Source organism: Halichoerus grypus, chromosome X (assembly GCF_964656455.1).
Source record: "Halichoerus grypus chromosome X, mHalGry1.hap1.1, whole genome shotgun sequence".
Classification (NCBI taxonomy): domain Eukaryota; kingdom Metazoa; phylum Chordata; class Mammalia; order Carnivora; family Phocidae; genus Halichoerus; species Halichoerus grypus.
In genome coordinates, this window is record NC_135727.1 from 2,884,484 (window position 1) to 2,909,070 (window position 24,587).

Consider the following 24,587-nt stretch of genomic DNA (forward strand, 5'->3'; position numbering starts at 1 on the left):
GGTGGCAGGACCCTAAGAGACCATGGGGCCCAGCAGGCTGAGCCAGGAGCTGGGTGGAGGGATGTTCTCCTACCTCTTGTTACTGGCAGGAGTGTGGGTAGGATTTGAGGCAGCTTCAGAGATCAGACCCCATAGCCTGGCCTTTCTATCCCAGATACCTGCAGAGCATGCCGCAGTGTCCAGGGATCTTGACCTGGGATTTACAGCACTAGAAGATGATAGACTAGGGCTGGGGTGGCATAGGCTTTGCCCAGGGAGAAACCACTGCTTCCTGCTTTCCTTCTGTTTCCATTTATTGTAATTATTGTTATATTTGGACTTATTTCTACTATCTTATTTTGTGCTTTCTGTTTTATGCTTCTTTCTTCTCCTTCCCTGCCATGCAATACATTAATCAAGTTTTGTTTTGTTTTGTTTTGTTTTTAGATTGAAGTCTTTTCCCTTTTACTGGTTTGGAAGTTATATATTCTATTTAGAATACCTTTGAGTATTCTATATGCACAATTGACTAAATGAGTCTAAAATTAACCACTGTATCTACAGTCCTCTCAAACTGCACAATGATCTTAGAACATTTTAATTTTTGCTGCCCTTTTGCATCTTATATGTTATTATTGTCCAGTTATTTTTCCTTGTTTCTATTCTCAAATTTAGCATTTTCTTAATCATCATCATCATCTTCACTGTCCCTATTGTTTTATATATATAGAATAAATTATATACAAATATATTTTATATAATGTATAATAAGAATGAGGTGTGTAAGCTTATAAATATAATTTATAATATATTATAACTGTAATTTATATCAATATAAATTTATAAATATACAAGCACCTTTGGTGAACCTATCATCACTGCTGTGTGAGGAACTTCAGGTGGTGGCAGTAGTGAAAAGCTGCCCCCGCCTGTCTTCCCTGGGCTTGGAAGTGCACAGTGGTGGCAGATATGGTAAAGGAAGAACATACTTTGTGTTCCAGGCTAAGCATAGGTGAGGGACTTGCTTGGGAGCTCCTGTGCTACCACAGTCTGGAAATTCCAGAGATCCCTGGGTGAAGCTTTGATGTTACTGACGAGTTTATATTACCTGTTAGAGGCCAGTTAAGGGCATGGACTCAATGTAACATATCTCTGTGGTCAGATTCTGTATGTCTTGAAATATTTACCAAAAATTATATGTTATGTATAACCCAAGTCCATCACCTCACAAAAAAAAAAAAAAAAAAAAAAAAAAAAATTAGGCCCAGAAATGGGCAGTGGCCTGACTAGAATCATACCAGAAATTCAGGACTTTAACCCAGTTTTGCAGCCTTTTACCTCCATGCTCTTTCCACTACAACATGCCATTCTTCTCCAGTCATTTGTAGCTTCCAATTCTGCTCTGCCTCCAATGTTATTGACATCACCAACCACCGAATGGCCCAAATCAGAAACCTGAGACTTCATCCATGACACATCCCTCTCTTCAGTCCCCACACCCTGTCTCTTTCTAGGTCTTAGAACTTCCTCAAATCAATTCACTTCTCTCTACCTCCAATACCCTCACCCCAGTCAATGAACAAATATTTATTGAGGACTTACTCTTCTGAGGCACCATTCTGGATATTAGGACCCAGCAAGTAAATAAGACAAAATCCCTGTCCTCAAGGATCTTACATTCTGGGGTGTGTTTCTGTGTGTGTGTGTGTGTGTGTGTGTGTGTGTGTGTGTGTGTGTGTGCATGAGAGACATAGAGGTACACAGAGAGAGAGACATACACACACAGGCAGAGGAGTGATGGATAACTAACAGGTAAATAAATACATGACTAAAAACATTGAATTGCACAGTTAAATGGATGATTATATGACATGTGAACTATATCTAGTTAAAGCTGTTTTAAAATGTATATGGACCATTTGTGCTTCTTTTTCTGTGAAACTCATTTATTTTGCCCTTTTTTATAGTGCATTGTTTTTTGCTTGTTAGTTTGTAGGAATTCCTTGTATATTCTGAATATCATTCCTTTGTCAAATATATTTGTTTTAAATATATTTTTATAAGCGGGGCGCCTGGGTGGCTCAGTTGGTTGCGTGTCTGACTCTTGATTTCTGCTCAGGTCGTGATCTCAGGGTTGTGAGATCGAGCCCCGTGTTGGGCTCTGCTGTGCACTGGGCGTGGAGCCTGCTTAGGATTCTCTCTCTCCCTCTGCCCCTCCCCACCCCTGCTCTCTCTCTCTCTCTCAAATATATATACATATATATACATGTATATATATATATATATATATATAAAATAAGTGTGAAATATACATACAGAAAACTGCATATACATACAGTTTGGTAGTGATTATGAAGCTAATACCCATATAATCACCGTACAAGTCTAGATATAGAATATCACCAGCAATGCAGAAGTCCCCCCACAATGTGAATCATAACCAACTGCCTCCACACTAAAGACGGGGTTATGATAATCATTTCCTTTTTTCTTTCAGTTTTACCAACTTCCAATACATTTATAAACAATATTGTTTAGTTTCAACTGAATTTTAAACATTTTATTCACTTCTAATTTCAAAAATAACTTGCATATGTTAAGTTCACAGTTATATGAGTTTTGACAAGTGCATATGCTCATGTGTCCACCACCAAAATTAAGACATAGAACTTTTCCATGACCTCAGAAATTCCCTCCATTCCATTTCCCATTCAATTTTCCTTCATCCAAGGCAACTGCTATTCTGATTTCCATCACTATTTTTAGTTTTGCATGTTCTCAAACTTTATATAATTGGAATCATATAGTATGTACTCCTGTGTCAGAATCCTGTCCCTCAATGTAATGTTTTTAAGACTCACTCATTGTGTTGCATGTATCAGTACTATATTCATTTTTATTGCTAAATTCCATTGTAAGGATATATCAAAATTTGTTTAACTATTTACCTGCTAAAAGACATTTGGATTGTTCCCATTTAGTGCTGTTATGACTCTGTTATGAACATTTCTAAATATTCTTATTCACATACTTCTTTAGACATATGGCTTCAGTTATTTTGGAGAAAATATCCAGAAATAGAATTTCTGGAACATAGCTTGGTGTGTGTATAACCATTTAAAAACTGCCTGTTTGGTCAGAGTCTCAATAGATTTGTATGCAGGAAGATTATTGGAAATACATTCAGGGAGGGAGTTAATACATCTGGGAAGGAGTAAAGAAAGTAGCAGAGGGAGAGTTGAGTTGTGACTCAGTCACAATACAAACTATCCAATCCCTTGAGGAACTCTGGAGCTGGCAAAAAAGCCTTCTTTATATATCTGCACTGACGAGTCGTTGGATGTAGTTTTCTCCTGGGGAGACTACATAACCTTTGGTTACATTAAATCCTCCATCTATTTAGGGTGCATAATTTGATGGTTTGAGACACATACACATTATAAAATATTCATCAAGCTAATTAATATATCCTTTGCCTCACACAATTACCATTTTGTTTCCTGTGGTAAGAACATTTAAATGTACCCTTTTAGCAAATTCCAAGTATACAATACAATATTGTTAATGATATAGTCACATTGCTGTACATTATATCTCCAGAATTTATTTATCTTGCATAACTGAAATAAAACATCTAAGATTCTACTTTATGAAATGAGAAAAAAAAAGCAAATTAAAACCAATGTAAACTGGAAAACAGAAAAAAAAAACAGTAGAAAAAAGCAATGACACTAAAAACTGGGTCTTTAAAAAGATCAATAAACTTCTAACCAAAACTCTTAGAACAAAATGAGAGAAGACACACATTATCAATATCAGCAATGAGATAAGTAATGTAATCACAGACCCTATAGCTATTAAAAAGAATATTATGAACAAGCTTATTTATGTCAATAAATTCAGCAACTTACAAGAAATGGGCAAATTTCTTATAAGACAAACTACGAAGAAGGTAGTAAATAATATGAACAGTCCTGTACTTATTAAAGAAATTGAATTACTGGTTAAAATCTCCCCACCAATAAAGCTTTAGGGTTAGATGGCCTCACAGGTGAATCCTACCAAATTTTTAAGGAAAGAATAATGTAATTCCACACAAACTTTCCCAGGAAATTGAAGATGAGCAAATATATCCCAACTTACTTTTTTTAAATTTTATTTTATTATGTTATGTTAATCACCATACATTACATCATTAGTCTTTGATGTACTGTTCCATGATTCATTGTTTGCCTATAACACCCAGTGCTTCATTCAATACGTGCCCTCCTTAATACCCATCACCAGGCTAACCCATTCCCCCACCCCCTCCCCTCTAGAACCCTCAGTTTGTTTCTCAGAGTCCATAGTCTCTCATGGTTTGTCTCCCCCTCCGATTTACCCCCCTTCATTTTTCCCTTCCTACTATCTTTTTTTTTTTTTTAAACGTATAATGTATTCTTTGTTTCAGAGGTACAGGTCAGTGATTCATCAGTCTTACACAATTCACAGCACTCATCATAGCACATACCCTCCCCAATGTCTATCTCCCAGCCACCACATCCCTCCCACTCCCCACCACTCCAGCAACCCTCAGTTTGTTTCCTGAGATTAAGAATTCCTCATATCAGTGAGGTCATATGATACATGTCTTTCTCTGATTGACTTATTTCGCTCAGCATAATACCCTCTAGTTCCATCCACGTCATTGCAAATGGCAAGATTTCATTTTTTTGATGGCTGCATAATATTCCATTGTATATATATACCACATCTTCTTTATCCATTCATCTGTTGATGGACATCCTGGCTCTTTCCATAGTTTGTCTATTGTGGACATTGCTGCTATAAATATCGGGGTGCACGTATCCCTTCGGATCACTATATTTGTATCTTTGGGGTAAATACCCAGTAGTGTCATTGCTGGGTCATACTATAGCTCTATTTTCAACTTTTTGAGGAACCTCCATATGGTTTTCCAGAGTGGCCGTACCAGCTTGCATTCCCACCAACAGGGTAGGAGGGTTCCCCTTTCTCCGCATCCTCGCCAACATCTGTCGTTTCCTGACTTGTTAATTTTAGCCATTCTGACTGGTGTGAGGTGATATCTCATTGAGGTTTTGATTTGGATTTCCCTGATGCCAAGTGATGTTGAACACTTTTTCATGTGTCTGTTGGCCATTTGGATGTCTTCATTGCAGAAATGTCTGTTCATGTCTTCTGCCCATTTCTTGATTGGATGATTTGTTCTTTGGGTGTTGAGTTTGATAAGTTCTCTATAGATTTTGGATACTAGCCCTTTATCTGATATGTCATTTGCAAATATCTTCTCCCATTCTGTCGGTTGTCTTTTGGTTTTGTTGACTGTTTCCTTTGCTGTGCAAAAACTTTTTATCTTGATGAAGTCCCAGTAGTTCATTTTTGCCCTCACCTTTGGTGATGTTTCTAGGAAGAAGTTGCTGCAGCTGAGATCGAAGAGATTGCTGCCTGTGTTCTCCTCTAGGATTTTGATGGACTCCTGTCTCACATTTAGGTCTTTCATCCATTTTGAGTCCATTTTTGTGTGTGGTGTAAGGAAATGGTCCAGTTTCATTCTTCTGCATGGGGCTGTCCAATTTTCCCAACACCATTTGTTGAAGAGACTGTCTTTTTTCCATTGGACATTCTTTCCTGCTTTGTCGAAGATGAGTTGACCCTTAGAGTTGAGGGTCCATTTCTGGGCTCTCTATTCTGTTCCATTGATCTATGTATCTGTTTTTGTGCCAGTACCATACTGTCTTGATGATAACAGCTTTGTAATAGAGCTTGAAGTCCGGAATTGTGATGCCACCAGCTTTGCTTTTCTTTTTCTACATTCCTCTGGCTATGCGGGGTCTTTTCTGGTTCCATACAAATTTTAGGATTATTGGTTCCATTTCTTTGAAAAAAGTGGATGGTATTTTGATGGGGATTGCATTGAATGTGTAGATTGCTCTAGGTAGCATTGACATCTTCATAATATTTGTTCTTCCAATCCATGAGCAGGGAACGTTTTTCCATTCCTTTGTGTCTTCCTCAAGTTCTTTCATGAGTATTTTATAGTTTTTATAGATACTACTGCACACCTATTAGAATAGTCAAAATCGAAAACACTGACAACACCAAGTGCTGTTGAGAATGTGAAGCAACAGGAACTCTCATTCATTCTTAGTGGGAATGCAAGATAGTACATCCGCTTTGGAATGCAGTTAGAGGTTTCTTACAAAACTATGCTCTTAACCATACAATACAGCAATTGCACTCTTTGGCATTTACCCAAAGGAGTTGAAAACATGTCCATACAAATACCTGCACATGAATGTTTATAGGAGCTTTATTAATAATTGCCAAAACTTGGAAGCAACCAAGGTATACTTCAGTAGGTGAATGGATAAACAAACTCGGGTACATCCAGACAATGGTACACCAAAATTTAACACTGAAAATAAATAAGCTATTGAGCCATGAAAAGAACTTCAATGCATATCGCTAAGTGAAAGAAGTCAATATGAAAAGGCTACATACTGTATGATTCTAATTATATGATGTTCTGGAAAAGGTAAAACTATGGAGACCATAAAAGGGTCAGTTGTTGCCAGGGGTTAGTGGGAAGAAAGCATGAATAAGCAGAGCACAGAATGTTTTTAGGGCAGTGAAACTACTCTGCATGATATTATAATGGTGGATACATGTGATTATACATTTGTCCAAACCCATAGAATGTACAACACCAAGAGCCAACTGTAATGTAAGTTATGAATTTTGGATGATGATGATGTGTCAATGTAGGTCAATCAATTGTAACAAATGTACCACTCTGGTGGGGGACATTGGTAAAGCAGAAGACTATCCATGTGTCAGGGCAGGAAGTATATGGGAAATCTCTGTACCTTCCTCTCAGTTTTGCTGTGAATTTAAAACTGCTCTGAAAAACAAATTCTATTTAAAAAAATAAATGTCAGACTTAAGCCCTAACATTTCCATAATTACATTAGACCAAATGGTCTAAATACATCAATTAAATGACAAATAGTGAAAGAGTAGATTTAAAAAATGACCCAACTATATGGTATGTATAATGAACTCATTGCAAATATAATGATATAAGTAAATTGAAAGTAAACAGGAATATCACTGTGCTTTTATTTGTAATAGTAAAAAAATTGCAAACAACCAAAATGTCCTTTACTAAAGAAATGGTTAAAGAAACTGTGCTTCTTACATATCATGGACTACTACTCAGCAATAAAAATGAGCAAATTCTTGATATATGCAACAATTTGTATGACCTAAAGGGTATTATTCATAATGAAAACATCCAATCTCCAAAGGTCTCATACTGTATAATTCCATGATAAACTTTCTTGAAATAATGAAGCTATAGAAATGGAGAACAGACAGTTGGTTTTCAGGGGCTAGGAATTGTGAGGGGAGAGGGATGAGTATGATTATGGAGAGATTGAGGTAGCACAAGGGAAGTCTTTGTAATGATGGAATAATTCTGTATCATGATTGTGGTGGTGGATGCACAAATCTATAGTTGTGCTATATTGATAGAACTATACTAATACATTGTATCGGTGTCAGTTTCTTAGTTTTGATATGGTGCTATAGTAACCCCTGGGTGAAACTGGGTAAAGGGTACACAGGACCTCTCTGTACTATCTTTGCAGCTTCCTTCAATCTGTAATTACCTCAAGATAAAAAAAATTAAAAAGTGAATGCAGACTTCCATTTTTTTACAACATACATTTTCTTAATATTCTGAATACCTTCGTCATGAAAATAACTAAAGTGTCAAGTAAGTAAATCAAAGCTTCTTTTGAGGGGAGGGGAGGTGGGGGGATGGGTTAGCCTGGTGATGGGTATTAAGGGGGGCACGTATTGCATAGAGCACTGGGTGTTATACACAAACAATGAATCATGGAACACTACATCAAAAACAGATGTACAGTATGGTGACTAACATAACATAATTAAAAAAATAAAAATAAATAGATAAAGGATAATATTTTATAAGTAAAAAATAAAATAAAAAAGAATTATTTATTTTGGGGGGAAAGAGGGGTGGAAGGGGCAGAGGGAGAATGAGAGAAATAATTCTCAAGCAGACTCCCTGCTGAGCATAGAGCCCAATGCGGGGCTTGATCCCAGGACCCTGAGATCATGACCTGAGCCAAAATCAAGAGTCAGACGCTTAACCAACTGAGCCACCCAGGTGCCCCAGTAAATCAAAGCTTCTTAATGCATCACTTTTTGGCATTCAAATACGGAATTGACAGAAGCCATAAATGAAATTGTAGTGGGAATCCTGGGAAGTGAGAGAGTTTCAAAGTCAGCTTTCATCCCTGGGGTTTCTGGAAAATCTTGGAAGCTTGGAGCTTCCATTTTGATGGAAGTACATTGGATGGAAAATACATAGGATTGAAGATAAAGTCTAGAGCCTGCTCAAAGTAGGAAGTCTAATGCGAGATTAATAGGAGGCTTAATAGAAAGTCCCCTGCTTAAGAACTCACTAAACTATCAGTAAAATGATAAACAGTAATAAGCCTGCCAGATAGATAGGGTGGTAAGGAAATTTACCTGTTATTGCCTTGGCAATGGGTGGAGGAAAAAACTATCCTGAAAAATTATATTTTTAAATTCTATATTTTATAAGGCACTGGTACCCAGAGTATATAAAGAATTTGGGGCACCTGGGTGGCTCAGTCTGTTAAGTGTCTGCCTTCGGCTCAGGTCATGATCCCAGGGTCCTGGGATCGAGCCCCACATTGGGCTCCCCACTCAGTGGAGAGCCTGTTTCTCCCTTTCCCTCTGTCCCTCCCCCTCTCATGCTCGTTCTCTCTCTCAAATAAATAAACAAAACAAAAAATGAAAAATATTAAAAAAAAAGAATTCTTACAACTCAAAAATAAAAGGACAAACATCGCAATTTAAAACATGGGCAAAATATTTAAATAGATATTTCTCCAAAGAATACGTATGAATAACCAATAACTACATGAAAAGAAGCTCAAGATTGTTGATTATTAGTAAAATGCAAATCAAAACTACAGTTAGATACCACTTCACACCCATTAGGATAGCTAGAATCTAAAAGGCAGGTAATGACAATTATTGGCAAGGGTGTGGAGAAATTGGGACACTCATGCCCTGCTGATGGGAATGTGTAAGGGTGCATCCACTGTGGAAAACGGTTTGGCAGTTGTTCAAAAAGGTAAACACTGAGTCATTGTTTGACCCAACAATTCTACTCCTGGGTATATAATCAAGGGAAATGAAAATATATGTTCACACAAAAAGTTGAATGTGCATACTTCCAGTAGCATTACTTACAATACCCAGAAGTTGGAAACAACCTAAATGCTCATCAATGGATGAATAGGTAAACACTGTGTGTGGCATATCCATACAATGGAATATTACTTGACCATACAAAATAAAGTAATGATACAGGCTATAACATGGATGAAGCTCTTGAAAACATGCTACGTGAAAGAAGACAGACATGAAAGGCCACATATTGTATATTCCATTTATCTGGAAGGTCTGTAATAGGCAAACTTGTAGAAACAGAAAGTAGACTAGGTAAGTATCTATGGCTGGGGGGGTGGGATTGGGAGGAAATGGAGAGTGAATACTAATGGATACAGGGTTTCTTATTGGGTTGATGGGAATGTTCTAAAGTTGACTGTGGTGATGGTTGCATAACTGTAAATGTACTAAAAACCACTGAATTGTACACTTTAAATGCGTGAATTTTATGGTATGTGAATTGTATCTCAATAAAGCTGTTTTTTAAAAGGGCAAGTTGCAGCATAATATGAGCAATATGATGAGATTTATGTAAAGTAGTGGATGGTTGGGAGTATTAGAAACCTCTCATAAACAGCTGACATTTGTATTTACTGAATCCATTACTAATTTGAGTAAATGTTATATATCCCCACTGATAGCCTAATTCTATGTTAGCAGGTCTACCTTTCTCCCATGACAGCAAAGCATGCAGGAACCTTGGTGGCAGCGCTAAGTCTCCATATACCCCCAGTGCAAAGGTGAAGAGACTGAGACCCAGAGAAGGGATTGCACTTGTAACTTAGTCAGTGGTAGAGCAGTGACTAGAAAGTGAATTTCCTAACCCCTTGTCCAAGGCTTCTGTCACTGGATGGTTTTTCATTAACCTTCTTGCTTTCTTCTGCTTCCCCTTCTTTTCGCCCACCAACAACCCCCCCCCACAAATAAGCCCTGTCAATTATTTGCTTCTTGAATTTATAAGTGATTTCTTTTCCTTCCCTCCCTTCTTTCCTCCCTTTTCTCCTTCCTCCTTATTTCCCTTTCTTCTTTCCTCCCTCCCCTTCCTTCCTGTTTAAAAAAACAAGGTTTTTCTCAGGGAGTGATTTCAACCGGTTCTTTATAGTCTACTGTAATCAAGGCCTGACTCTCCCTTTAATCCTCATCATTCCTCAAAGTCTCAAGTTCATCCTCTGGGGTTTGCTTTACAAGCATCATAGGCAGTGAGGATTGCAGACTTGGCAGGAGATAGGGGAAAGTCAGGCAAGAATGGGAGTAGGAGAGGGTTAGGCAATTACTATTCCACACAGGTCTGAGGCTCTGCACCTTCTAACTGAGTGTCTTGGTTTCTTAATCTTATTTCCTCCTCTCTTCAGAGTTGAGTGTCTTTACATTCAAAGTGGGAAGTGTGCATTTAAATCATTCTGTCTGGTGCTTGGATCAAAGACCGCTATTTTTTTTCTCCTTAATAGTCTATCTTGTATTTGCAGTCTTTGTTTCTGATTATTTAGAGGGTGACTCATGTCTAGCTGTTGGATGAAGGGAGAGAAGAAACCTTCAGGAGCACGTGATGTGGGTAGCGGGTGTGGAGAAACTCATCCATTAATGCCTGAAGTCTTGCTGCATTGCAGATAGTCCTACAAAGGCAAATGGGGCCTTAGGCAAGTGAGTGCCCTGCAGGATGATATTGCCCCAACAGTAATGTTTTCCCCAACTTGGGGGCATGTGTTCTTTTTAGAGAACCAGGTCTGGGCTAACTGTCCAGTTCTGGCTTTCCTGCTGTCTCTCTGATTTTCAGAGATCCTTACTTTCACCTTTGCAGCACCTTCAGAACGCTATTAAATCAGTTTTCTGTATTTGAAATACAATCACAGCAGAGACTATCAGCTCCCCTCTTACATACAAAGGGATTGCTTTTCATTTCCTTCCCTAATGTTTCTTTATGGTTGGTCTATTTCTGCAGCCTAGAGATCAGATCTACTCTTCCTTCCTCTTTTCTTTTACCACTTTTCTCTTCCCACTATTTTGCCTGGAAGCTGACTAAAGTGGAGGCTATGGCTGCAGTGGGTCCAGAATGGGTGGGAATGGAATACCCCAGGACTTTGCCTTAGTCAAAGGGCAGGCCTAACTCTGCCTCCCCCCAACTTCTAGCAGCCTTCTTGGGCACCAGAGTTTAGCACACAGTGGGTACTGGACACAGCTGCACTAAGTCACCTCACTGGTGCAAACAATGTATCATGACTCTAACCTCTACCTCCTGGGGTCAAAGGGCTTAGGCTGAGTGGGCAGGTCTCTGTCTGGCCAGTCCATGGTCTTTTTTATTATTTATTTATTTATTTATTTATTTATTTATTTATTTGAGAGAGAGAGCGAGAGCGAGCACACAAGCAGGCGGAGCAGCCGGCAGAGGGAGAAGCAGGATCCCCGTGGAACAGGGAGTCTGATGTGGGACTCGATACCAGGATCCTGGAATCATGACCTAAGCCAAAGGCAGATGCTTAACCAACTGAGCCACCCAGACGTCCCAGTCCATGGTCTTTTCAGAGGGTGAGGCACTTGGCATTGTGGCACCTGGAAGAACTGCTAGTAGTGAGTAGTGAGAACCTCTAGCCAGCTTAGAAAGGCATGGAGCTCATTTGCTGAATTGGCACTCAGTGGACCTTTTCATATCAGATAGCCTGGGAGGCACTTAGGGAATATCACAAGGAAACTATAAGTTCAGCAAGGTTGCAGGATACAAGATAATACACAAAAATTAATTGTATTTACATAAAACTAAAATAAAAAAAAATGGAAACCCAAAATTAAAAACTTACTTTCAATAGCTCCAAAAATGCAATACTTAGGTATAAATCTAATAAGATATGCACAGGATCTGTATGCTGAAAACACAAAATGCTGATAAAAGAAATCAAGACTTAAATAGTAAGTACAGAGATATACTGTGCTCATGGACTGGTAGACTCAACATAGTGAAGATGTCAATTCTCACTAAATTGATCTATACATTCAACACAATCCAACCAAAATTCCAGCAGGATGTTTTTGGATATAAACTAGCTGATTCAACAACTTTGTGGAAAGGCAAAGGAACTAGAATAGCTAAAACAACTATGAAAAAGTAGAATAAAGTCAGAAGAATCACACTACTTGATTTTAAGATAAAGCTATAATAATCAAGATGGTGTGGTATTAGCTAAAGGATATACACATAGATCAGTAGAACTGATTAGAGTCCAGAAATAGACCCACACAAAGAGGACCAGTAGAGTTTTTTATGAAGGAGTAAGACAATTCAATTGAGAAATGTTGGTCTTTTCAATAAATGGTAATAGAACAATTAGACACCCATATTTTAAAAAAAAGAAACAACAACAAAAAGAAACAAAAAGAACCTCTACTTAAACCTCACACTTTATAGTACAAAATCAAGTTAAAATGTATCATTGATCTAAATGTTAAGTGAAAACTATAAAATTTTTAAAGAAAACATAGGAGAAAATCTCATGACCTGGAGTTAGACTTCCTCAAAATTAAAAACTTTTGCTCTGAGAAAAACAGAATAAAAAGTCAAGCTACAGACTGTTAGAAAGTATTTGCAAATCATATATCCAACAAAAGACTTGTATCCAGAATACATAAAAGTTTTTCAAAACTCAAAAATTAGCAAACAAATGACCCACTTTTAATTTCTTTTCATGGCTTTTGAATTGTCTTTTTTAAAAAATTCAATTAACCAACATACAGTACATCATTAGTTTCAGATGTAGAGTTCAATAATTCATCAGTTGCATATAACACCCAGTGTTCATCACGTCATGTGCTCTCCTTAATGCCCATCACCCAATTACCCCATCCCCCCCACCTCCCCTCCAGCAACCCTTAGTTTGTTTCCTATAGTTAAGAGTCTCTCATGGTTTGTCTCTCTCTCTGATTTCTTTCCATTCTGTTTTTCCCTCCCTTCCCCTATGATCCTCTGCACTATTTCTTATATTCCACATATGAGTGAAACCATATTATAATTATCTTTCTCTGATTGACTTATTTCACTTAGCATAATACCCTCCAGTTCCATCCACACTGATGTAAATGGTAGGCATTCATCCTTTTAATGACTGAGTAATATTCCATTGTATATTTATATACCACATCTTCTTTATTCATTTGTCAATGGACATCTCGGCTTTTAAAAATGGGTAAATGATCTTGATAGACACATCCCCAAAGTGGGCATATGGATGACAAATATGCACATGGAAATTGTTCTACATCAATGAAGAGAAATGCAAATTAAAATTAAGATGAGGTAACACAACACACATTTGAGAGTGACTGAAATTTTAAAAATTACTGACATGACTAAATGTTAACAAGGATGAAGAGCAACTTGAATTCTCATATATTACTGGTCAGAATGTAAAATGGTACAGCCTCTGTGGAAAATGATTTGGTCATTTCTTCTAAACATATAGACACTATATGACTCAGCAATACCACTCCTGGAAGAAATAAAAACCTATGTTCACACAAAAACATACCTGTGAATGTTTATAGCAGCTATTCATATTTGCCAAAATCTGTTTGTTTTTACCCAAATGTCCTTCTATGGATGAATGAATAAACAAACTGTGGTACACCCGTACAATGGGTTACTACTCAGCAACAGAAAAGTAATAAATTATTGATACATACAACTTGGATGAGCCTCAAATGCAAATTTCCTGAGTGAAAGAAACCAGTCTCAATAAATTACATGCTCTGTTCTTCTATTTCTATAGCATTTTTGAAAAAGACAAGACTACAGTGATAGAAAACACATGAGTGGTTGTCAAGGTTAGGTATCCGGGGAAAGTATGACCATAAATGAATAGCACATGAGAGGTTTTTTTGGGGGGGAGCGTGATGAAACAGTTTTGTATCTTGGTTGTGGGTACATGAATCCATATATCATTTTTAGCCATATATCAAAAGAAAAAATAATTTTACTGTTTGAAAATTTAAAAAATAAGAAAAATAGAAAACTAGAGTGACTATATTAATATCAGAAAAAGTTGACTTTATAAGAAGGAAATTTACCATGGATAAAAAGGAACATCACATAATGATAAAAGAGTCAATTCACCAAGAAAATACAACAATCTTAAGTGTGTACACCTAAAAGCAGAGCTTCAAAATATAAGAAACAGAATCTGATTGAGCTGAAAGAAGAAATAGTCACATCAACAATTACATTTGGAGACTCAACACTCCTCTCTGGGTAAATGACAGAAATAAACAAAACATCTTTGCAGTGTTCTGGGGAAGCAGAAGCAATAGGTGTAAATAAAATGAGCCAAGTTCCATACTCTTGTTGAGGGTGCTTGAATGTGATCTGAGGATATGTTTAAAAGAAGGAAGCATGGACAAGAAGGTAAAGAAGGCCCACTGTGTTTCTTGGAGTGGAGAGCTACTAGGTAAAGCACTAGTAAGGGCCTCTTTTCAAATGAGAATTTAAGGCAGGTTTGGAAAGAAGGTTTGGTGAGTTAGAGGGAGGGCAGCTAATTCCGTGCTGAGAATAGAGAATAGTCAAGTGGGTAGAAAGATAATGTGTGCCAATGTGTGTCTGGATTGGAGTGGGAGTAGGGGGGCAGTGGCCGATGAGGAGTTTGGAAAATAAATGGGATGATAAGTTATGCTGAGAGCATAGAGGTTAGGGCACCATTTGCTGTTGGCAGCGCTGGAAACCCAGACAGCAAAAGTACCATCAGTGCATTGGGCGCATTGGAGTCCACACAGATAGGTGTCTGTGCAGGAGCATGAGGGAGTCCGTGTCTGAAGAAGGGTCTTCTAGCACACAGCTTTCCCATCTGTGAGCAGGAGGACCCCAGCATTCTGTGTCTGGGTGGCAGGGTCCACTTCTTTGAGGGCTTAGGAAGGACTTTAGGATTATTGTCCTCACTTCAACCGTTCAACAAGAGTGCTCTACCTTGCTCATGTTCATGGAGTGGATTTCTGTGGAAGGGATTCTTCTGTGGAAGGAAATAAGAGGTCCTACACCTAAAATTTTGATGACCACTGTCCACTAGATAAATGACACATCATGGAATCCCAGCCTCTAGATACCTGAGTCGAAGGGTGCTTCCAGGCCCCTTATCTGTTTATTATGAGCAACTTTTGTTACTGAAGAGCTGCCAACTGCCTAAAACTCACACACTGGACTTGAAAAGATAGTGTCTGGATATTGGGGGAGGTGGAGAGTAAGCTCAGTTTTGCCAAAGGCTGTCAAGAGTAAATTCCTTAAAAGTGATCTGACACAGCAGATGTGAAATTGAAAGGTCATTATTGTAAAACTATACATAGGAGCCACAAATACACAGAATATATATTTTATAAAAATTTTCTGTAATTGATTTTCTGGTTGAATATTTTCTCCCATTAAAGTCTTTCCTAAATTTAATATGTGCCTTTAGTTTCCAACTGTGTTTGCTGGAGAGAAGATGGCCTACTATAGCATGTAGACCACTATCCATGCAACACTTTTTTAAACCTAAACCTAAGGTCTCAAATTACCCCTACTGATGCAACCTAAAAATGCCCAGCCCAAGCTCCTCTCCTGTTAGACCCATGTTTCCTACTACCCACTGGACAGCCCCACCTGGACAGCTGGCAGAAGCTCACAGCTTACATGGCTCACACTGACTGCATCCTCCACACCTTTGCTCATTAACTCACTACCACTTCTTCATCCCTGATACTCAATCTCAGATGAGAGGAAAAGCTTCTGCCAATTGAGAAATCTCAGAATTCAGGGTCATTATAGACTCTACCTGCCATCTCAAAGTTCCTCACTTCCTAAAACTCTTTTACATCACATCTCTCACCATCCTCCCAGTCAGGCTGAATTAAGTGCTTTGTCATGTTATTTTGTTTTGTTTACTTGATATTCTTTCTCAGCATATGTTCAATAAATGTTTGCTGGATGAATCAAGTTGCTGGAGGGTGCCATTCCCTGATTCAAAATGTGGAGCCTGCCCCCTGCCTGGGCCTTCCACCTCCATGGATGAAACCCACAGTTCTCCAACTGCTCACGTAACTTCAGAATTCCTATGGGAAACTATTATTGAGGGTGTCACCATGGACATCTCCTCCCCAGGTCCGAACACCATCTTGGAGGTGGGGATGCTCTCAACAGGATGGTCCATGGTGCTTCCTTCCTAGGAAACATGGTCTGTCTATTAGGAGATTTCCCCAGCCCATTTATGCTCCTTGTCCTGCACTGGAGCCCACACTTTCTCATCAGTTGAATAAGAAAAAGCCATCTCCACAGGTTTTCCACCCACCCTGCAAACTGGTGGCAACATAGGCCAGCCATCATAGCCACAGGACAGGACACTCGCCCCTGCTATGCCATGACCTCAGGAGCCCTGGAAGGCAGTCTGAGCCGTGGACACCATTTGGACAGCTTTCAAGCGTGTCCATGCCCAGCCCTTTATCTGCAGAGTCTGAGGTGATTGGCCCCAGGGCTTTCTCCTTCCAATTTCACCCTCCCAGCAGCTAGCCGCACGCTCCCTTCCACTGCTCCTGGGTATTCCTGGCCTATCTCAGCTGTCCTTCCTCAGTCACCAACCCCTCACTCACATAGCCTCACCCTCTATGTGGGGTTCCACTGCACCCAGGGGGAAAGCCCCCTGCCTCCAGCAGGCATCATGACAGCTCCCAGCCCTGGGACACTGGCAAGGATGCCCTGGACCGCTAGAGTAGTCAAGAGATGTCGCTCACCTGAATTCAGGGGCAGGGAGCCAAGCGTACTCTTCCTGACAGAGGTAGGGGGACTCTACAGTAGTGGGGTGTCTGGCATGGTGCCGATCCATTCATCCAACAGACCTGCCCTGTCAGACCACCCCGCAACTTCCAGCTGGTGATAATGATTCAGAGACTTCCCCAGCCCACCCACGTTCTTTCTCCTGAATCCCTCCGCCTCTCCACCTTCTCTCCTTTTGGTCCCTTTCCCCCTAAGCTGAACTCTAGATTCAGAGCCCTGACTGCCAGCCTGCCTGGGGCTCTCTGGACTTGGTTTTGTACTCGTTTTCTCTCATGGACTCTGGCCATCACTTTCCCCAGGATGCTCTCAGTGCCCCTCACTAGCTGAGGGTGTCCTGGCTGGTCTCCTCCCCTGGCTGCTGGTCATTCTGGCCAAATCTGTCTTTCTCAAAGTAGAGGGGGAAATGTCTTGTTGATATTGCAGAATCTTAAATCATTTCCAATTTTTATGAGAATGCAAACTGGTATAGCACTTGTGGAATAAAATTTCAGACGCATTTATGAAATGTTAAAACAATTCACACCCTCTCCACTCTAACCCAATGTCTATGTTAGTATGTATATCTTATTAGAAAACATTCATATCTACCCAAGGATTCATATTCAAAGGTGTTGTTTTCATTTTATTAATCATATGATAAAGGGAAAACAACTTGTTTCTACCCGGAAAAAACTGTTTATGTGATTAATTATGGTATATACAAACTTTAACATTCCAGGGAATAGTTTCAAAAGTGAGGTAGATCTATATGTGCTGTCATGGGAAGATCCTGCATCCATTTTATTAAGTGACAAAAGCTAGTGGCAGATCAATATGCACAGTATTACGGGTTAGGTTGAATAAAAACAATATATTCGTAGAGCATATCTATGAAAAAGCCATAGTCACCTTTAGAATAACACACACTAGGGGCGCCTGGGTGGCTCAGCTGGTTAAGCGTCCGACTCTTGATTTCGGTTCAAGTCATGATCTCAGGGTCCTGAGACCGAGCTCCGAGTCGGGCTCTGTGCTGAGCATGGAGCCTGCTTGAGAGTGTCTCTCTCTCCCTTTGCCCCTCCTTCCACTCACACACTCTTTCTCTCTCTCAAAGAAAAAAAAAGTTTTAAATTAAAAAAATAAAAATAACACACACTAGATTGTTAGCCATGGTGACTTCTGAGGAGGAGGCTGAATTGTGGAGGAACTTTGAAAAGGGGATATTGTGACTCATCTGTATTTTTAGAAGTTTTTTGCAATAGGAAGATATGTACTACTACCTTCTTTTTTTTTTTTTAAAGATTTTATTTATTTATTTGAGAGAGAGAATGAAAGAGAGAGAGCACAAGAGGGGGGAGGGTCAGAGGGAGAAGCAGACTCCCTGCCGAGCAGGGAGCCCGATGCGGGACTCGATCCCGGGACTCCAGGATCATGACCTGAGCCGAAGGCAGTCGCTTAACCAACTGAGCCACCCAGGCGCCCCAGTACTACTACCTTCTTAAGTAAAATTTCTAGATAAGCCTAACAACAAAAAAAGCGGCTGCATGAAAGTAACTGCTAACTGATGCAACAAACTTTGACATTTGAAGGGCTAACACAGCAGAAATGCATTTTTGTGCACACAAATTCTGATACAGTTTGGCAGGGGCCCCCTGCTTTTCCTAGACCCTGGGTCCAGGTTGCTTTCATCTTGTGGCTCCCCTATCTCAACACGGGGTCACCATGTTTGCTGGTGAATCAAGGGAGACAGCATGGAACGGACATACTGGCTCGCAAATGCCTGGATGTGAGAAACAATGCTTCTGCTCACATCTCCATGGCAAAGGGTCATCACACAACCCTCCCTAACTACAAGGGGACTGGCAAGGTGGTGTCCCCTGTATCCTGGAAGGAAAGCAAGACGCACTATGGATGAACACTAAAGTTTCTCCCATGTATTGTTACACAGTAGGGGCTTAACCAAATGCAACTATTATAATTTGTTATGACGACTGACTTTATTGCTGGGAGGAGTTTCTTTTTTTAAGATTTTATTTATTTAATTGTCAGTGAGAGAGAGAGAAAGAGATTGCACAAGCAGGGGGAGCAGCGGGCAGAGGGAGAAGCAGGCTCCCCATTGAGCAGGGAGCCTGATGTGGGACTGGAGCCCAGGACCCTGGGATCATGACCTGAGCCGAAGGCAGACGCTTAACCAACTGAGCCACCCAGGCATCCCAGGGGAGGAGTTTTTGAGGTCAGTTTGCCTTGGAGTTCTTTGAACTTTTCAAGCATCTCCTGTGTGACAGATACTTTCAAATACAGGATGACATCTAATTTTCAAACGATTCTGTAATCTCAGCAGGGAGGATTCACTTTCTTCATTTAATGACCAGAGGATTACTACAGAGAGTAAGGTTCTATGTTGGGGGAGAGAAGGTGATTCCTAGCTGTTCCATGGGGACCAGTGACGAGCTCGTTAGCAGGCCAGGTTCCGGAGTTAGACAGAAGAGCACACAGGGGAATACCAGGGAAAGGCTGCTGTAATTCGGGAAAGTGCTAGGTCTGGAAAAAATGCCAGCGCCTGGGCAGTCAGTTCTCAAAGAACTCTGAGGCTCAGGCAGAAGAACTCTAGGTTAATAAAGCCCACAGACAGTACCCAAAACCTGTTTGATTCTCATTGTCACCTTCCTTCCTTAGCAACAGGTTTTAGTACCTTAGCCACAGCATCCTTCTTTTTGTCACCTGGAAGACACCGTGCTGTCCTCAGGAATGATGTAGGACTCAGAAGGTTGGCCACGGGCTGCAGTGCGTGGGAACAGCGTGGACTCTACATGAATTCAGACCCGGGTTCTAGTCTCTGCCCTGTCACTCACTAGCCATGTGATCCTGGGAAAATGACCAAGTCCTAGGAGCCTCAGGTTCTTGCTGAAGTGAGTGAGTTTGATAAGCCCCGTCTTGCAGGACTGCAGGAATGCATGTGATATATGGAAAGCACCTTGCACAGTGCCTGGCATATATTGGAACTTTGATGAATGGCAGTGATTTCAAATGTTGTTTTGATCCCAGAGCCTTCCACTCTCTCCTCTGGGGTATTTTTTTGTTACCCAGGTCATGTTAGAGAATGTGCAGCTCAATAGGACATGGAATAGCTAATCAGCCAAAGAGGGCGCTTCATAAGTAAAACTCAATCCATTTTCTAAATCAGAGGATATATGTGAGATATATGAGAATATGTGTGGAATTCAGGCGTGAGGGATTTGTCCCAGCTGGACACAATACAAAGCTCCTAGAATGTGAGTCAAAGACCAGCTCCTTCCCTCCCTCCCAGCTGCTCTTCCACCAAACCACTCCTTTCACTCATTTCTCCCCCCACCAAAACCTAGACCTTGCTTACTTATAGCTGTCCAAATTACACTCCAGATAATCAAACTAAAATGACTTTTTAATGCAGTGGGTTCTGGCTTTGCATGGTCAGGACAAGAGTGTCAGTCTAGAGTCTTCTGGGCTCCACTTCAAAGGAATATCACTGTACTTCTCCAGAAATACTTGCAGATGACGGATATAAAACACCTAGTCTGTGCACTGTGTTCAATTGCATTGGGATGAGAGTGCGGGATACCTTCTTTTCCTGCCCCAGGAGATTTCTCTCTGGTTTGTCCATGATCCAGAAGGAACTTCTCAGAGCAATCATCCATTTCAGACTTTGCTCCCACCTCTAAGGCACCCTGTCTCCGAGTAGGGCCACCGTCACCCCCCAGGTTCACGGTGATCAGCTGCACAGAAGGAATCACGGTGACCCAACACCCTGAGCCACCCAGGCCAGGGGCACTTCCACTGCAGTGCTCGCCCCGGGAGCCGCACTCCCTCACTCTTCTTCCATTTCTTCTGCAGGTCTCAGGGCACCTCTCCCCACTTTCCTGCCATGAGTGCAGCTGCTAGACAGTCACCTAAGGGTGGGACGTGTCCTGCCTCTCCTAGTGTCCTCACTGCTCACGCACAGGGCCTTCCAGAGAGCAGAGCTCAGCCCACGTCTGGGAATCAAGGAGCCAGTGAGCAGGGCTCCCTCTGTGCTGAGATGTCGTTTCTCCTCCTTTCTTGGAGAACCAAGCGAATGAGGGAGCACGCATCTATGTTACTTTTGCAGAATGACAGACGAGAAGGAGTAAGAAGCAAAAATGAACAATCTTTTATTTCCCTATTTCCTGACCCCGTCACTTGACTGCTCCATTCTTTCGCCTTTCCAACAAATTCCTATGCCAATGCCCTGTGATTTCATTCCAGAACCCAAACAAGGAGGGAAGATCTCCCACCTTATTTTCAGAACATGACAAAACTCTTAAAACTCTTGAACTGGGTAAGTACAAATGCTGTGGGGTGGATGTCACGCACACACTTAGCTGCCGAAGCTGGTTAAACCTTCTATTCCAAGGAACAACATTTGAGAGCTTCCTCAAGAAAACCAAGCTCTGGGTGTCGGAGTGATTGCAGAGAACAGGCCCCCAGAGAGGCTGGCTCTTCACCCTGCTTTCTTCTCCCAACCCTCCCTGGCCCTGCCCTACTTAGAACTCCCGGGGCTCTCTCTTCACACACACAGGGAAGAACCAAAATGTGGCCTCACTTCATGCCCAGCACCCCGCAGGAGAAGCTGCTGACCCTACCAAAGCCTGGAAATGGCCTGGCCGCCACTGGGACTCAGGCCCCCTCTTCCTCATCGTTCACAGCTCCTTCAGACAGGATAATGGAGGAACCGGGCTGCCTGCGATTGACCTGGAGCAAATACTCCAGCACTTGCAACCTGCTGGTTTCGGCGTGGGCCCTGGGACCCCACAGGAACTCGTAGCGGGCAGGGTCGCTGCCGGGCACCTGCCGGTACTCCACGTACCCTTCCTGCACCCAGACGTTGGTGAGGAGCTCCCTGGGCTCCCCATAGATGACGTGCTCTTGGCCGGCATACACCCCCATGACCCCCAGCGCTTCCCACACCTTCCCCTCAGGGGCACAGTCGTTCTCCAGGAGGATCACCGCCAGTAGCAGCACCAGGAGGCTGGTCTTGGGCACTTCCTGCTCACTGCTCAGCATCCCATCACAGGTGAGACCCAGGACGGTGACCAGGACGTAGGAGTGGTCGCTGGGGTCCACCTCCTTCAGGTCCACGCCAAAGACCAGCCTCATGCACTCAGAGGCTTGGCCCAAGATCACTGGGAAGTCGTCCTGGTAATCTTTGCTGACGATCTCCAGCATCTCTGCCTGGTGGGTCGGCTGCTTGTTGCGATATTTGAGGAGCAGGAACACCACCAGGTCAGCCACTTTCACGTGGAGTTTGTCCTGGAGAGAGGGTTGGGTGACTTCCGGCTCCTCCCAGGTGCTCGACCCCTCCTCATCTAGGTTGCTGGAGCCCTGGTCAGGCTGGCTCCAGGCCATGGCTGCCTGGGCAGTGGGGGAGGGGCAGGCACTCTGAGGGCTCTGGGGAGGACTCAGGGACTCAGCAGCAGACCCCTCCCCCAGGGGGATTAGGAGCAGGACAGAGCAGGAGGAGGAAGGGGAGGAGGAGGAGGAAGTGGAGAAAGTGGAGGGGGAGAAAGGGGAGGGAGAGGAGGAGGAGGAGAAGGAGGAGGAGGAGGAGGGAGGAGATGGGGCCTCCTCCTCCCCAGCCCCGGACAGCTGTGCCTCCAGCAGGCCCTGGGCCGGGCCTGGGTCTTCCTCCAGCTTCCAGAGCTCACTCCTCTGACCCAGGGGCATGGCGTTTGTGTCGGGCTGAACCTGAAGAAAGATGTGGGACGGCTCCTCAGGGCGCAGCCCGGGCAGCAGAGGCCTGAAGTCCCGGAGCTGACAGTGCGCTGCGTCGGGCTTGGGTGCTGAGGGCTCCCCTCTGGGCTGGGATGGGCGAGCCCCTGGCCCCATGCTCAGAGCACGTACCTCACCTTGACCACTGGCACTCACCTGCACCTCCCCTGCTCTGGGACCTTAGAGGCTCCTGCCTCAGACCTAGGCCTCAACGCTGAGTTCCTGAAGCCCCTGGAGGACAAGAGGAGGAGTCACTTCAGGGTGCAGACACAGAGCACGGCACACGGGGCCCAGTGGGGCAGGAGGGCTGGGGCGGACTCTGTGAGGTCCCCACCAGTCCAAGCTGGGCGCTCCCCTCCTTGGCCTCTCAGGGGACTGCTATTTCCCCTGGCAGGGCCTGGGCCCCCCTCCCGCAGCCTGAGGCCAAAGGGTCACAGCAAGACCACGCAGCCCTGAGACTCCACAGAAGGTAAGCGAGGGGGCCCACATGTGCCCACGCCTGCCAAAGGTCTAAGGGCTCGTCACGGAACCCCAGGGATGGCCAAGCTCGGGGTTCCATCGGTGCCGGGATGGGCGCACCTCTCCGTCTATACCCTGACCCCACGGAAGGCCTGGGAAAACTCCCTGTGTTGACCTGAGGCCACCCTCCTGGTGCCGAGGCCTCATCTCTGGGAGACACCAGAAGGAAAAGTCAGGAGAAAGAACTTGGCCCACCGATCGCCCGTCTCCCCATGGCTGACGGAAGCGGCAGGGTAGGCCTGGGCCCTGAGGATCCTGCTGTGGGAGGCATGCCCTCATTTCTCATCTCCCCCCAACAGTCAGGGCCAGACCCAGAGCCAGGGCACCTGCCTCCTCTGCTACCTGAGTCCAGACCCTCAGGCCCTGGCCCTCCCCATCCTGAGAGGAGGGATCTGGAGAGGAGGAGGGACTCAGCCTGACAGGCCCCACCCAGGGTTCCCAGGGCCGCCAGGTAGGGGCTGGACAGATTCCTGGGCCATCACCTCCTTGTCCCGAGGGGTGGGTTGGGAGTCACTCACTCCTCCCTCGGGTGCCCCCACGTTGACTCTTGGCAGGAGCAGGGACTCCTGTGTGTCTCACTTCCCTGAGAGCTCCGAGAGGAGGGTGAGGAGACAACAGTCCACGCCCTCCCCTGCACCCCTCCCAATTCACGAAGAGCTGAGATCGGGGTTGGCCCCTCTGTCCTGGGGCGGGGGTCCACTCTTTGTCCTCAAGGTGCTCATGTTTACTTTCAGCAGGACCTGGAACTATCCCTTCTTCTAACCACAGGATGCATCCTGCAGGCCAAGGCCACCATCTTTGTGAGACCCAGAGGAGAAAGTGGGGCGCTTACTTTTCTTGACACCTGGCCTGGCCTCGCAGGACTGACCACCGGGGCAGGACTTCATTTGGGTCCCCTATGTCTGGGTGGGTGTCTGCTCAGTGCTCCCTCAGGGTCTTGGGACTCCACCCTCTGCTGACCTGAGGCCACACTCCTCAGACCAAGGCTCACCTCCTTCAGACCCTGGGTGCAGACGTCAGGAAACACTTCAGCTGCTCCCCCCACCTTGGGGGACATGGAAGAAGGAGCCCAAGGGCAACAAAATCATTGTCTGTTTCAGGCTCTACGGTCTTCAGCTCTCAGCCTGCATCCCTCCTGGACTCCAACAAGACCTGGGGCCCTGCCCTCTGCTGTCCCGAGTCCTTTCCCCTCTGACCGCCCCGCACATCCCTGAGAGCCAAGGCCAAATTCGGAGGTGCGACTCAGGCGGACAGCTGCTCA

The 24,587-nt window shown here is 43.3% G+C and overlaps 1 protein-coding gene across 1 annotated transcript; it reads right to left on the bottom strand.

Annotated features, from left to right (window-relative positions):
* Nucleotides 1-21,704: 21,704 nt before the first annotated feature.
* LOC118524556 (melanoma-associated antigen 10-like) lies at nucleotides 21,705-22,444 on the bottom strand. The gene has a single exon (XM_078064815.1). The coding sequence runs from the start codon at nucleotides 22,442-22,444 to the stop codon at nucleotides 21,716-21,718; it is 729 nt and encodes a 242-aa protein (XP_077920941.1). The 3' UTR covers nucleotides 21,705-21,715.
* Between the last annotated feature and the right edge of the window lie 2,143 nt (nucleotides 22,445-24,587).